The sequence below is a fragment of the Sarcophilus harrisii genome, chromosome 2 (genome assembly GCF_902635505.1).
Source record: "Sarcophilus harrisii chromosome 2, mSarHar1.11, whole genome shotgun sequence".
In the NCBI taxonomy this organism is placed as follows: Eukaryota; Metazoa; Chordata; class Mammalia; order Dasyuromorphia; family Dasyuridae; genus Sarcophilus; species Sarcophilus harrisii.
In genome coordinates, this window is record NC_045427.1 from 480,173,622 (window position 1) to 480,188,979 (window position 15,358).

The 15,358-nt window shown below is 41.5% G+C and overlaps 1 protein-coding gene across 2 annotated transcripts in view; it reads left to right on the forward strand.

The window, feature by feature from the left end:
• The window catches only part of NUP188 (nucleoporin 188), a 42,852-nt gene extending 28,104 nt beyond the window's left edge, over nt 1-14,748 (forward strand). Inside the window, exons 20-44 of one of the 2 annotated variants that reach the window (XM_031954768.1) lie at nt 543-657; nt 1,133-1,253; nt 1,455-1,521; nt 1,968-2,096; nt 2,956-3,095; nt 3,725-3,831; nt 4,121-4,327; nt 4,450-4,619; nt 5,429-5,498; nt 5,792-5,859; nt 6,292-6,487; nt 7,166-7,243; nt 7,577-7,662; nt 8,222-8,367; nt 8,791-8,972; nt 9,055-9,258; nt 9,593-9,685; nt 10,698-10,856; nt 11,272-11,409; nt 12,797-12,871; nt 13,001-13,216; nt 13,326-13,457; nt 13,551-13,624; nt 13,787-13,916; nt 14,093-14,748. In XM_031954768.1, coding sequence (XP_031810628.1) covers nt 543-657; nt 1,133-1,253; nt 1,455-1,521; nt 1,968-2,096; nt 2,956-3,095; nt 3,725-3,831; nt 4,121-4,327; nt 4,450-4,619; nt 5,429-5,498; nt 5,792-5,859; nt 6,292-6,487; nt 7,166-7,243; nt 7,577-7,662; nt 8,222-8,367; nt 8,791-8,972; nt 9,055-9,258; nt 9,593-9,685; nt 10,698-10,856; nt 11,272-11,409; nt 12,797-12,871; nt 13,001-13,216; nt 13,326-13,457; nt 13,551-13,624; nt 13,787-13,916; nt 14,093-14,269 — 3,280 coding nt within the window. In that variant the 3' untranslated portion in view covers nt 14,270-14,748. The remainder of the gene's footprint in view (nt 1-542; nt 658-1,132; nt 1,254-1,454; nt 1,522-1,967; nt 2,097-2,955; nt 3,096-3,724; nt 3,832-4,120; nt 4,328-4,449; nt 4,620-5,428; nt 5,499-5,791; nt 5,860-6,291; nt 6,488-7,165; nt 7,244-7,576; nt 7,663-8,221; nt 8,368-8,790; nt 8,973-9,054; nt 9,259-9,592; nt 9,686-10,697; nt 10,857-11,271; nt 11,410-12,796; nt 12,872-13,000; nt 13,217-13,325; nt 13,458-13,550; nt 13,625-13,786; nt 13,917-14,092) is intronic. The other variant, XM_023494237.2, reaches the window with a different exon arrangement.
• The last annotated feature ends 610 nt before the right edge of the window (nt 14,749-15,358 follow it).

Consider the following 15,358-nt stretch of genomic DNA (forward strand, 5'->3'; position numbering starts at 1 on the left):
AGCTGCTCGATTATATCTTCTCTCCTCTCACTGGAAAGCATTACTGTGGTCATCAGACTCACAGAGAAGGACATGTTTGTCACCTCTCAACACTTATTGTAGGTATGTGGGTGTTTTCTTTCTAGCTTAGAGAAGCCATAGATTCTGGGTCTAGACATTTGACCCACTGTTCTTTCTCAAAATGCAAACTGGCCAAATCATTATTCCTGTTCTTCAGGAATTTCAGTGAACCCAGAAGCCCCCAATTCATGGAACAGTAGGATCTACTCCATCTGATTATTCTTCCTTTAAAAAATAAGCATGTTTTCATGGCATGTTTTTAGGTTTGGAAGAATATATTCTTTGTTGAAAATTCTGTTGGATGAAACATATTTTATATATGTCCACTAAACATAAAATAGGTCTTTTTGAAGGTTTCTCACACAGCTGTCTTAGACTTAGGCTTCCTGAGAGGTGATTGCATTGCTCTGTGAGCTTTTGGCTACGTTGGAAAGGCAAGAATTGTCTTTTGGGTTTCATGTTGGGTCTCTCTCTTTTACCAGTGCTGAGGGGATGAATGCAGGGGGCTATGGAAACCTCTTGATGAATAGTGAGCAGCCACAGGGTGAATATGGAGTTACCATTGCCTTTTTGCGCTTAATCACCACTCTTGTCAAGGTAAGTTTTTTATCAGTTATGATTCTGAAGCATTTATCCTACAATTTGCTGCTGTTATCCTTGGGATTATGTTTGGTAGTGGCAGTAAAAGGAGTTTAAACTACAAGATCTCTCTTGTAAATGTGACTCCCTAAAATATATGTGAGAGAAATCATTTATCCTTAATACTGAAAATAACTACTTTCTTCTCTGATTTGGTGTCTGCTTCCTCCCTGATGCTGTTTTGACAACTCACTGGTTAAGTACTTATGCTTCCTGAATTGTTTCACTAAATTGATAAGGACTTCATGTAAACTGTTCATTTGACTTAAGAGCTCAATGAGTATGATTCCTCTTATCAGTATCCTCTAGCTTCCTACTTCTGTGCCAATGCAAAGGCATTGTCTTGATTCTATTTGGACTTTGATTCTGGCAGTTTATTCTGCAGTAATTGAAAGACTTCATACAGTGGACTTCATGATGTGGTTTCCTATAGGGGCAGCTTGGTAGCACCCAGAGCCAAGGGCTGGCCCCTTGCATCATGTTTGTGTTGAAGGAGATGCTTCCCAGCTATCATAAGTGGCGTTACAATGCCCATGGAGTGAGAGAGCAAATTGGTAAGGACATTCCTAAAAGAGAACATGTGGGGATTGGAGGGCTCAGCATAGATGTGGTTATTATTTCTCTGACAGTTTTCCTTTTCTGGGGTATGTTAAGTCCCACAGCATAAGATTGTATAGTATAGTTCCCTGGAGTATGCTTCCCTGTCATCCTGAAATCAGGAAGACTTAGTTTTTTCCCTTTCTTCCTGAATCCAGGCTGTCTGATCCTTGAGCTGATCCATGCAATTCTGAATCTGTGCCATGAGTCTGACATTCACAACAGGTGAGATGGGGAAGAGCTGATGGGGTTTGAAAGAGTAGATTCTATTCTTTGTGTCAGCAGCTATTCTAGCAAGCCTGGGAAGAAAACTAAAAACCTAATGGACAAGGCCAGCATATCTTCTTTCCTGGAGGAGCAGGAGAATGTGTCTGTTGCACTTGTCATTAGATTGGAGAAGCTTTTGGTGGTAAATTTCCCTGCAAATTTAAGACTAATTTGCTGTGCCTTGTATGTTGACTACATTTGGAGCTAAAAAGACAAAACAGTGAAGACCAGGCCAGATTGAATGTTAAGAGTCTTTGAACCTCTATAAAAGGCCTCATCTCTCTATCTCATCCACCTGTATCTTGAGTCTGGCAAGTTGAATTTTCCTAACCTTGCCCTTACAGTCCAAAGACATACTTACTTGCGTTTTTGGAACTTAAAAGAACTCTTCTTTTGTTTTTTAGCCATTCCCCTAGTTTACAGTCTCTGTGCATCTGCAGCCTGGCCAACACCGAAGCTGGCCAAGCAGTCATTAACATCATGGGCATTGGTGTAGATACCATTGACATGGTGATGGCAGCTCAGCCCAGATGGTAAGTCACATTTCCTACCAGCAGGATAGGAATTTTCAGATCTTTGTCAAATGTAACTTAAACATTAATGGTTTCTCTTGGGGTGACATGGAGATGTTAGTCTCTCTGCAAACAAACCGCATCCCTTTCTCTTTCTTTGCATTTTATACTCACATAGACAGACATACAGCATATGTGTTAACCAAAAGAGAAAAGGTTTTTTCTATGGTTGTATTATCATTACTGATCACAAATCTACTACTCTAGTTTAAGTTAGCCTAGAATATTGTCTACTACAACACTTTTCTTTTTCTTCCTTTCTTTCTTTCATGTCTATTTTTTAAATATTCATTTTGAGTTCCAAATTCTCTCCCTCTCTCCAAACTTTAACCCATCCATTAAGAAGGCAAACAGTATGATACCTTTTAGACTTTTGCAGCTTTCCTCTTCTGCCCTTCTTTTATAAAGCTTCATAGTAGCCTATATTGGGTTTTTATGAACTACAGTGGGATTCTACTTCTAGTCATACTAGATAGTCATACTGTTATTAATCAGAGCAGCTTGTGCATACAGTATAGTCCTCTATGTAGTGTTATTTGCATGTGTGGCAGCATGTGGTATATGGTTTGCATCAAGACTGGCACTTAGCTGATATGTCACATTCATTAAACATATTAAAGTTTGTAAAATACTTTATTACTTGAGGTAAGGGAGTTAACCACTTCATTCTTGAGCTTGGGCTGTGGTGTCTTCCAGAAATTTTAGCAGATTATTGTTAGATTCTTAATTTGAAAAATCATACATGATGAGAATGACCATTGGCTCAATCAACTTTGGTTTCCATCTGGTCATCAACTTTGGTTTCCATCTGGTCTTCCAGTGATGGGGCAGAGGGCCAGGGGCAAGGCCAGCTACTTATCAAGACTGTGAAACTGGCGTTTTCAGTGACCAACAATGTCATTAGGCTGAAACCTCCTTCTAATGTGGTATCTCCCCTGGAACAGGCACTCACTCAACATGGTAAGTATTTCCCTTTTGGTCAGTAACATGCCTCTACATTGTATAGGATTCTGTACAGGGATTAAGAAGCAAATGTTTCCCAGTTCGTTCCATGTTGAAACATCCAGTTCTCTGGCCATCACTTGTGGAAGCAATGTGGTGGTTTGGTTTGGACTGAACTGAGAGATAAGTTCTAATGCAGATCTAGTAACTAACTTTTCTCAACATCTTGGGCAAATCCTGTCTTCATTTTCTTCATTTACACATCAAGGAGACTAAACTAAATAATTTCTTCATCCCTTCTAGCTCTAAAGTCCTTTCTTTCTATGTAAGCCTATCTTCTTTCTGGAGGCATATCATTCTAATCATTTTTTTTTTGAGTCAGGGGAATGCTTTTCTCTGACCCATTAACTGGAAGACATTGCTCAACATTTAGTTCTTTTATGTAATATGGATTATTCAGTATCTTAATCCCATGTCTTCATCCACTTACAATTAATAAAAGATAGGGAAATGTTGCTTTCTTGGCTCATTGTGGCACTTGCACATTTTAAAATAGTCCATAGCCCCTTTTGCTATTTTAGCTGTCTCTCTGTAAGGCTTTGGATCAGGCAACTTTGAAATCTCCCTTTGTCCTTATATTTTTCTAGGTGCCCATGGGAACAACCTTATTGCTGTTTTGGCCAAATACATCTATCACAAACATGACCCTGCTTTGCCACGACTTGCTATCCAGCTACTGAAACGCTTGGCAACGGTATGACCCTTCTTTATAAGTTAGTCTTAGAAACCATGATTTTCCTTCACCTTGGCATCCTTTCAAACTTTACCTGAGGAAAAAGAGCTATTAATGGAGATGGCAAAGTTGTATTGTTGGTAAAATGGGCTTCTCTAAGTACACCTTTCCTTGTACTGTAGGTTTTTTGGTAATTTTCTTGAATGTATTCTTTTTTCCTTTTTGCTTCTTCAGACAAGGTGGCCCACCTTGGGCCTCTTGGGAGAGCACTTGCACATAGGCTGATCAGTAGTCCTTGGTATTCCTGTAGGTTGCCCCGATGTCTGTGTATGCTTGCCTTGGCAGCGATGCAGCTGCTATCCGGGATGCCTTTCTGACCAGGCTGCAAAGCAAAATTGAGGATATGCGTATCAAAGTCATGATCTTAGAGTTTCTTACTGTTGCTGTGGAGACCCAACCTGGCCTCATTGAGCTCTTTCTGAACCTTGAAGTAAAGGATGGGAGTGATGGCTCCAAGGTAAACTCCTCTCCTTGAATGAATCTGTGTTAGCTGCAGAAACAAGAAGGGATTTTCTGTAGAAAACCAGCTTTGCACTCAGTTTTCTAAAGACTGTATGCTGAATTTCCTTTTCTTTCCAGGAATTCAGTCTTGGGGAATGGAGCTGTCTCCAGGTAGTACTTGAGTTAATTGATTCAAAACAGCAAGATAGATATTGGTGTCCACCCCTGCTACACCGTGCTGCGATAGCTTTTCTACATGCTCTGTGGCAGGACCGCCGGGACAGTGCCATGCTGGTTCTCAGGACCAAGTGAGTATTTTCTTCACTGCCTATCAGCAGGGGCCATCTCTGCCCTTAATTCAGTTTGCTTTATCTTCTTGCCTTTGGTTTAATTCCATTGGTATTTATCATACTTGACAAACAACAGGTAGAAGTTTTGAGTTGGTTTTATTCCAAGGGAAATATGTTAAATCCCATAGCAAGGTAAAATGGATTGAAATGGCCCCATTTGCTTGGAGTGCTATAGTACTGACCACCAATTGAGGACCTATGTTAGAAGGTTCTTCCTGTTTCCCAGTTCATTTTCTTCTTTTAGTACTTTTTAAAAACCTTGCAGCTAACTGGCATTGTGCCAAGTCTGAAGTCAGGCTGATTCATTTTCCTGAGTTCAGATGTGGCTTCTGATATTTAATTTTTGTGTGGCCCTGGGCAAGTCACTTAACCCTGTTTGCCTTGGTTTCCTGATCTCTTAAATGAACTAGAGAAGGAGATGGAACACCATTGCTATATTTTTGCCAAGAAAGCCCCCAGAGGGTTATGAAGAGTCAGACGCTTTAGTTTTGATTAAAATGACTAAAAAACAATAAAGTATGAGAGAAAAAGCTTCAATGGTTTGGAGTTTTAGGAGTCCAGCTGTGTAAGGTGTAATGAATGTATCCTTAAGAAATTAACTTTCCTAGACATGAGACCCTTTAAAAGAAACTACTCATTGACATGCGAGTCAAATTTCAAGATTTGAGATAATGGGATAAAGGAAAAGCCATTGAAGACAGTGGATCAGGGTTAGTTAAGGAACTTATGTTGAAAAACCAACACAGTTATTATGTGTCCTTTTTTAGACCAAAGTTTTGGGAGAATTTGACCAGCCCGTTATTTGGGACTCTTTCTCCTCCCTCAGAAACATCCGAGGTAAGTTGGGTGAGATGGTAATAATGAAAGTGACAACAAAAAAATTTTTTTTTTGGGGGGGGGGAAGCTGGGTTTTGAGAGAGTTGAATAGGAAAAGATGTCTTTCCTATTTTCCTCAAAGAGCTTGAGTCAGATTTGTAAAATCCTAGACATCTCTCCTTTTTTAAATAATTTTTACCTTTTTTTTTTTTTAAGCCTTGTCCTGGAAAAAGACTATTGAATTCTTGGATGACTCTATAATGTCAGGTTTCTTTGTGTAATTGGTAAATTTTTTGCTTTTTTTTCCTCCTTAGCCCAGTGTCCTGGAGACCTGTGCCTTAATTATGAAGATCATTTGTTTGGAAATATATTATGTAGTTAAGTGAGTCTTTTTCCCTCTTAAGATTTTACTTAGAGGCTTGGGTGGAAAATTTTGTTTTAATTGTCCTTTCCACAAAGGGGGTGGTTTGGAATTATCAACTATCTAAAGAGATAGTTGTACCCTCAGCATATGTACTTAGACTCTGTCCTGATGCCTTTTATAAATGTAAAGAGCATATATTATAAAGTATGCATCCATGCCTATGGAGGAGTCATTCTAAAATTGGCCCCTTTTGTGGAATCAGGCACTGGATTTAATGAAGGCCTTGGGGAGAAAAATGGTGGCGTGGAATCCCTTTTCTGCAAGGCTTAAATTTTCTACTTTGTGAGGTTGTGGTTTTTTTTTTTTTTTCCTTTATTTTTTGCCCCATAGGGCTCAATGTGCTCACATTCCAGTCTTAAAGCTTTCCCTTTGTTTTCCCCAATTCCTTAGGGGTTCACTGGACCAGTCCCTAAAAGACACACTCAAGAAATTCTCCAGTGAGAAACGTTTTGCCTATTGGTCAGGTTATATCAAATCTTTGGCAGATCACATGGCAGAGACAGAAGGAAGTGGCTGCACCTCTTTGGTGGAGTACCAGATGTTGATCTCTGCCTGGCGGATGCTTCTCATTATTGCCACCAGCCATGTAAGCATATTTTCCTAAGCGGTTTTTTTTCTCATGTCATAGCTATAGTGGATTGAGATTCCTGGATGTCACCTTCCTGCTCTTCCCTTTCCCTCCAGCTTGGACAAGTTTGTGGTTCCCTATTGAGAAACTTAGGTGTGATCACCAGGACTTGTGGTGGTGGAGCCAGTAGCAAGTACTAAAGAAGAGGATGGAACAGCTGCTTAAAACCTCTTTAGATACAGTATTTAGATGTTACTCCTAGCAGGAACAGCACCTCTTTTGTTTCCTTGTGTTGACTTAGTTCTGATTGTCCTCAATTCCCTATAAGGTCCACACCATATGAGTATATATGGTTCCCTTCTATTGTTATAATTCCTGTGTGTCTTCAGCAAATACTTGTTGGCTAGCCAGCTGGATTATAATATGATAAGAGCAATCTTTCAGCACCCTCGAAACTGGACTATATGCCCAGATGGTTGGATTTTTATGAGGAAAATGATGTTCTTGTCTTTTTTTAGAAGGACCCTGAGTGCTTGACAGGTCTCATGGTCATCTTCTTGAATCCCAAAGGAGAGTGGTTGATTTGTCCACATCAATTATTGGCTAAAGTCATTGTCAAGAGTTGAGATTTGGACCTTGACTTTGCATATCGAGTAAATTTTTCCACCTAACGATCTTCTCTCTCTTCTTTTTCAGGCAGATATAATGCATTTGAATGATACTGTTGTTCGACGTCACTTATTTCTTGATGTTCTTGCTGGGACTAAAGCTTTAGTAAGTGTGTTTCAGAGCATCTACATCCATATGTGTGAGATGTTTTGCTGAAGTCACATACAGATCAGAGTTCCCTGGACTGCTAGATACACAAGTATAGAGGAAGGAGAATGACTTGATTTCAGAATTTTCTGTATAGAAATAAATGTCTTTCAAGTCATAGGCCTATAGGATTGCCATTCTTCCCTACTCCTTCATCACTTCAGGACTCTTTCTCAGATAACCCAGCTGAAGAGATTGTCAGAAATAGTTGGGGTATACATATCCTGTGTGTAGAAGTTAGGTTTCCTGATTAGCACAATTCTGGGCTTTAACTTAGCTATTTTTCTTCAGTTGTTGGTCCCAACATCAGTGAACTGCCTGAGGCTGGGATCCATGCTATGTACTCTGCTGCTTATCTTGCTTCGACAGTGGACAAGGTAAGGTCTATGTTGGAAGAATGGTGAAAGCTAGTGGCTCTTAGGTTAGCTTCTTTTGCTCTAAGAAAAGCAATAACTTGTGATTAAAATTAAATTTCCCACATTAGGATTTTTTCCCCCAGCTTTTTATTTTTTAATTAACTTAATTAAAATTTAAATAGAAAAAATAAAAAAAATTACTGCTGTGTGCAAAGCAGAACATGAAAGGATTCAAAATATGAAATGATAAATTTCCATTTCAAGAAAACCTATATAATAAATACTACACATTTTGTTCAGAGCTGTCTTATCTTTTCTTTGCTTTTTTTTGTGGGTTTTCTTTTGTTCTTTGTTATGTACTTTTTGCTTTATTCTATTAAGCATGAATATATTTATACATACATATAAACACATGCATAGATATCTATAATTATACACATATATACACATTAGGTTTTTGTATATTTTTTTCCATTATGACCAATCCAGAAAACTGGATATTAATTAGTAGGCATCTAGATACAAGGCAATTTGCTAATGACATCTGGGGCTTCCCGTTTCTCTCTTGTCTTTTTCCCAGAGATTTGGGTTCTGTGGATGAAATCCTTAGCTCCTTGATGGAGATTCTAGAGGGAATCCTACAGGCAGACCAGCAGCTGATGGAAAAGGCTAAGGCCAAAGTGTTCTCAGCCCTCCTTACTGTCCTCCAGATGAAAGAATTGAAAGGTGAGGTGGGCAAGATAGCAAGGAAAGACACCTCAACCAGAGCAAGATACATCTCTCTTCTTGCTCAGGGATCCGTGTTGGTTTGCACTGGTTTTCTGTGGGACTTCTGAATAGTGGGAGATTTGGGGTTGGGAGGCTGCTGTTTTAGGCTTGGATCTGAGACTTTGAAAGATAGCATTTTCATTACTCCTTCAGAATGATGCCTTTTAGAAATTCACAGTGTTTTCTCAATTTCTCTTTTTTCATCTAGTCCTTTTACCTCTTCTTCATTCTTTACTTGGTTGAAATCGGTCTCCCTTTCTGGATTAAGATGTATCATTTCTAGCCCTTAGCCTAGGAAAGCGGACTGTCCCTCTCCTTCCACTAGCCCAGTAATGGGTGGTATTAAGGGATTTTGAGTGTGTCTTTTTGTCTACTTTGCAGTGAGTGATATCACACAATACTCCCAGTTGGTGCTAAATGTCTGTGAGACCCTTCAGGAAGAAGTGATTGCCCTCTTTGACCAGACCCGTCACAGCCTGGCCTCTGGCAGTGTGTCAGAGGACAAGGACAGCATGGAGACAGATGACTACTCACGGCTTCGGCACAAGGACCAGCGGGATGGGGTATGAGTATCTATTCAGCCCCTTCCCATAGGCAACCTTTGGAGCCCTCTGCCATATCTCCTTACTTTCTTCTCGATTCCAGCAGGTATGTGTTCTGGGCCTACACTTGGCCAAAGAATTATGTGAAGTGGATGAGGATGGAGACTCTTGGCTTCAGGTTACCCGTAGGATCCCTATTCTGCCTACTCTGTTCACCACCCTGGAGGTGAGCCTGAGAATGAAGCAAAACCTGCACTTTACTGAAGCCTCGCTGCACCTTCTGTTTACCTTGGCCCGAACCCAGCAGGTAAGAAGCAGATTAGGAATCTAGCATCCCTGAACTATCAGGCATATGGATCCAGAAAGTTCTGATAATCCTACACCAGCTTTCTTGTCCTTGACAGGGTGGTGGGGCTTGAAAGGTACTGATTATTTCAGAAACCTGAATGCATCTTGGAGTCATTGTTGGCATGTACTTATGCCCTTTCTTTGTTCTCTCCCATAATCCATCATAATCGGGGCAAGAGAGCTATTGATCCATTCCACTATTTTGGGCTTCTAGCCATGGTGGAGGAATAGCATTGTATTGAGTTTGCAATATCTTGAGGGATAATACAGGGCATCTGTCATCTCTGTCCCAGGGTGCAGCAGCTGTGGCTGGAGCTGGCATTACCCAGAGCATCTGCTTGCCCCTTTTAAGTGTGTACCAACTCAGCACCAATGGAACAGTACAGGTGAGTACGTACAGGCTTCCAGTACAGGTACAGGCATGGGTGGATCAGCTTTCAAGTTCAAATTAGTGTTTTATTAATGCTGAACCTGTTTCTTGCTATTGAGATCATTACCCATTCACTTTCCTGTAGCAGTTCTTGGTGCCTTTTGAATCATGATCTGTTTGAGGGAATAGCTAATGTGGGAACTATAATCATGCCTTATATAATTTCTGGTTTTTCAGCAAGAAAACCAAGAGTTGAAAGGCATTATCTTTGTTACACTCATCAACTGTGGAAAATAGGAAAAGCTGCTGAGAATAATTCTTCCCACCTTATAGCTGAAGAAATTGGAAAGGCGAAGGCTTACCATAAGTCATTGACCTTTGCATGCTGACATTGACTTCAGAGCTCTATGTCCACCTCCTTTACTCTGTGAAGTCTAATGCTACACGTATTCCAGGTTCTTTGCAGTGTTGGAAGGGTAGAGGGTATTAGTGAGGATTGGGGAACAATAGGCACACTCCTGGTACGGGAATGAGCTCAAATGCTCATTATGTTATATAGCTAGCTTTGGAGCCCCACTTTGAGATCTAATAAGTACCTTCTGGTCCTTTCCAGTAAATCCTGACTGCAGCCTCCTCCTATTTTCAGTAGAGCAGTAGAATATTGCTTTAGTAGAATATTAAAGCTAAGAGGGAACGTTAGAGCTCATCTATGCTAACCCTCTTCAGTTTGCAGATGAGAAAACTAAATGTTTAAAGGCATACAGCAAGTTAGCAAGAGAATTAAGACTTGAATTCCGATCCTCTGACTTTGTCTAGTAGTCTCTATTATGTTTCCCTTGTGATAGATCTGTGGAGATAATTATGTCGATTCTATGAAGCTTTCTCGTAATTTAAATCAGTCTGTCACAATCACTAAGATACATTAGGATTTCTCTGTTTATCAGCCCAGCTCACTGGACATTCTCTCCTGGTGAGAGAACAGAGCTGCTAGGCCACTTTGACCCATTTATCCTATTTTTACCACCCAGACTTCTGGTGCCTCTCGAAAGTCCCTTGATGCCCCTTCTTGGCCTGGAGTCTACCGCCTGTCCATGTCCTTGATGGAACGTCTGCTGAAAACCCTACGTTATAATTTCCTGACTGAAGCCCTGGACTTTGTGGGTGTTCATCAAGAGCGAATTCTGCAGGTGAAATTTCCATTATTAGAGTTGTGACTCCCAGGGGGGTGACTCCATATATGTGGTCAGATAGAAGAATTGGTTGGGAACTGTAGTCTAATATGATACATGAATTGCTTTGTAGAGAATATACTAAAGTTAGAGACACTGGATAGTTGATCCATGTTCCAGGTATGATTGATAACAAAGATTTGTCCATTGCATGCTTTCAGTGATTGACCCTAATGAAAATAATCACCTGGTTGAAAATGGGGCCATGTTCATCTCCCCAGGAGAGGAATTTACCCCCAGTTAAGCAAACCTTTCTTTGCTGCTGTGTCTTTAGTACAATTAGACTTAATAAGTTGTTACTAACATTCCCCTTCCCCCAGCCCCAGCTTAGTAGTATTGGGAGCTTTCTCATCCCAGCATTTCTCCCCTCTAGTGCCTCAATGCAGTAAGGACAGTGCAGAGTCTGGCCTGTCTCGAGGAAGCTGATCACACTGTAGGCTTTATCCTGCAGCTCTCCAACTTCATGAAGGAGTGGCAGTTTCATCTGCCACAGCTCCTGAGAGACATACAGGTAAGGGACAGTCTGGCTCCTGTCTTGGCTTAGGTTAGTAAGTTGGGTGTGCCTTGAGGCCTGTGTTCCTAAAGAGGCAAAGTCCAGGGCTCTTAAGAGCATGGGGGTGGCTCTTTTTCCTGGCAGCAGGGATCCCAGATCATATGAAGGTGAAGCCCAAAGACCCCAAGGAGCTTCAGAAAGCAGAGGTTTGGGTTTGTGTGTCTTATTTCTTTCTTTCTTTTAATTTATTAAATAACTTTTTATTGACAGAACCCATGCCAGGGTAATTTTTACAACATTATCCCTTGCACTCACTTCTGTTCCGATTTTTCCCCTCCCTCCCTCCCTCCACCCTCTCCCCAAGATGGCAAGCAGTCCTATACATGTTAAATAGATTACGGTAGATCTTGGATACAATATATGTGTGCAGAACCGAATAGTTTTCTTGTTGCTCAGGGAGAATTGGATTTAGAAGGTATAAATAACCCAGGAAGAAGAACAAAAATGCAAGCAGTTTACATTCATTTCCTAGTGTTCTTTCTTTGGGTGTAGCTGCTTCTGTCCATCCTTGATCAATTGAAACTAAGTTAGATCTTGTCTTTGTTGAAGAAATCCACTTCCTTCAGAATATATCCTCATACAGTATCGTTGTTGAGGTATATAATGATTTCCTGGTTCTGTTCATTTCTCTCAGCATCAGTTCATGTAAGTCTCGCCAATCCTCTCTGTATTCGTCCTGCTGGTCATTTCTTACAGAACAATAATATTCCATAACATTCATATACCACAATTTACTCAACCATTCTCCAATTGATGGGCATCCATTCATTTTCTAGCTTCTGGCCACTACAAACAGGGCTGCCACAAACATTTTGGCACATACAGGTCCCTTTCCCTTTTTTAGTATCTCTTTGGGGTATAAGGCCCAGTAGAGACACTGCTGGATCAAAGGGTATGCACAGTTTGATAACTTTTTGGGCATAGTTCCAAATTGCTCTCCAGAATGGCTGGATGTATTCACAATTCCACCAACAATGTATCAGTGTCCCTGTTTTCCCACATCCCCTCCAACATTCTGTGTTATCGTTCCCTATCATTCTAGCCAATCTGACAGGTGTGTAGTGGTATCTCAGAGTTGTCTTAATTTGCATTTCTCTGATCAATAGTGATTTGGAACACTCTTTCATGTGAACAGTAATAGTTTTAATTTCATCATCTGAAAATTGTCTGTTCATATACTTTGTGTGTGTCTTATTTCTTAAGGTAATTTTTGTCTTGTCGAAGGACATTCAGAGAGGGACAACAAGCATGACTGGAATAGAGCTCTTGATTTAAAAAAAAAAATAAAAAGATTCCCATTTCCCTCACTCCCTGTCCTGTTCTCATCTTTTCTGGTGTGTTCTAGGTAAACCTGTGTTACCTATGTCAGGCTTGTACCTCCCTTCTGCACAGCCGCAAGATGCTGCAGCACTATTTACAGGTGAGGCTATTTCCAGAATGGCAATTTGTTACTCCTTGACTCCAACATTGTTACTCTGAATTACTCTCACTCTGGATGAGATGGAGAGTTCCTGGAAGAAATCATCCTGGTACCTTTCCCCCACCATAGAACAAAAATGGAAGCGACGCCATGCCCTCAGCTGTGACTCCTCGAGTCCAACGCCCCTCCCAGCCCGTGTCCTCGAAGCAGCCTAATCCCGATGGTGAGGCTGCTGAACAAAAGGCTCTGCGCATGGTCCAGTATAGCCTCCTGAAGATTCTCAGCAAGACGCTGGCTGCCCTGCGTCACTTCACCCCTGATGTCTGCCAGATCCTTTTGGACCAGGTATTCAGCCCTTGTGTCTCAGCCGAGGACAAAGACTCAGGGTGGGCATGGGAAGCAAAAGGTTAGGGATGGATTGGTAATCTTCTCCTGTATTTCTTCCCCTCCACAGTCCCTAGATCTTGCTGAATACAACATCCTTTTTGCCCTGAGCTTCACAACCCCAACCTTCGACTCTGATGTGGCTCCCTCTTTTGGGACTCTCCTAGCAACAGTGAATGTGGCCCTCAACATGTTGGGAGAGGTAGGTCCAATGTCCAGAGTATCTCCCTTACTAGACTTTTCCTTACCTTCTGCATTTTACTTCTTGGTCTGACATTTCCCCCACTCCCTACAGTTGGACAAGAAAAAGGAACCCCTGTCCCAGGCTGTGGGGCTGAGCACACAGGTGGAGGGGATCAGAACACTGAAGTAAGACTTTTTTCATAGCACCATTTGATCTGTTTCTTTTTTTTTTAATGAGCCCTCTATCCCTTGGTGATGGATGGGAAATTTTCAATAGCTCTTAGTCTTTGGCTCTTCATCTTCTACCCCACCGCTCAGCTTTGCCAACTAGCCTGTTGTCCTTCACAGGTCCCTCCTGATGTTTACGATGGAAAATTGCTTCTACTTGCTCATCTCCCAGGCTGTACGCTACCTGAGGGACCCAGCTGTACACCCCAGGGACAAACAACGAATGAAGCAGGAGCTCAGCTCAGAATTGGTATGGAGGGAGGGCCTTGGGTAGAGTAAAAGGGAAGCAGTCCTTTAGGGATTTTAACACCCTGTCCCTTGTCTGTTTCCATGATATAACTACTATTGTTAAGTCCTTGAATACTTTGGACTCAGGAGACAGTTAAAAATTTAATCTGTCCTTACTCTTTCCCCTTTTTGTTCCAGAGTACATTGCTCTCCAGCCTTTCCCGTTACTTCCGCCGTGGAGCCCCCACTTCCCCAGCTGCTGGAGTCCTTCCTTCACCTCAAGGCAAGCCAGCCTCAACTTCCAAAGCAGGCCCTGAAAGCCAGGAACCTCTGATTCAGCTAGTCCAGGCCTTTGTCCAGCACGTACAGAGATAGGGCAGTTGGCTTTTCCAGAGGCCACTCCTCCTTCCAGCCAGCCTAAGGGCTGTCATCCTAAGAGAACCCCACCCCACTCCAAAAAAGAGCCTCTTACAGGAAACAAATGGTCCAAACAGGTTCTCTAGGGGAACCTATCCTTATTTTTGTATCTCACCAGCCGGTTGGGGGAGGATAGTGGAATCGGAGGATCAGTTTTCTTAAATACTTGTATAAAAAACACCCCACAAAAAACATATTCCTTTCCTGTGAGCATTCCTCGTTGCTGCTCATAGCAGCTGGGCCCATCTTCCCTCAGCACATCCTGTCCTGAGTGAGGCCAGCCCCCACTGCCAGCTGGGTGAGAGGTGTGTGTGCCATGTACAGTTCAGACAAGAGGCCGTATGCACGGGTTTGAAACGTCTCTTTACATGCTGTGTTATTGCATTTTTTGTAACTGCTCTATTTATACAAATATTAAAACATTGTTTATAGACACAGTTGTGGTGTATGTCATTAGAACTTTTGGCATGAACCAGCCTGACATAAGGGGAAAGAGCACTAGAAATCCCACTAATGAACTTTTACTAGCTCTACGACTAGTTTGTTATGTTAAATGGGGATAATATCTATAATGCTCTCATAGGTAGTACTTGTAAGATTAAAGAGGATATACCACTTTTACAAGCCTTAAATCAATACATATATATATAAATGCCACTTTTGGTGATTTGGACCATTCCATTTCCCGGTCTCAAAGACTTGTTCAAAGGGTTACTGTTGGACTTGACCTTTTAAAACCTCTGTACTCCCTACACACATACACTTGCCCTTCCAAGTCTTCTCTGAAGTCTGCTATGCCAAGACCCCAGTGGGGATGTTCTCTGGCAATATGGGTGATAATGACCTATGTCTTAAAAAAAAAATGGGAGAATGTGTTCTTAGAGAGGTGAATTTGTCTAACTTGATAAAGGTGTGCCCATATCCAAGATCAGTCCACCCTTTTAGCCCACTGTAGCATCTTTCCCCTCATTCCCCCCTCATGCTCTTAGGCTCAATGATATTAAGTCCTTTTCACTCCCGTAGTATTACTTAAGCACTGTAGCAGAT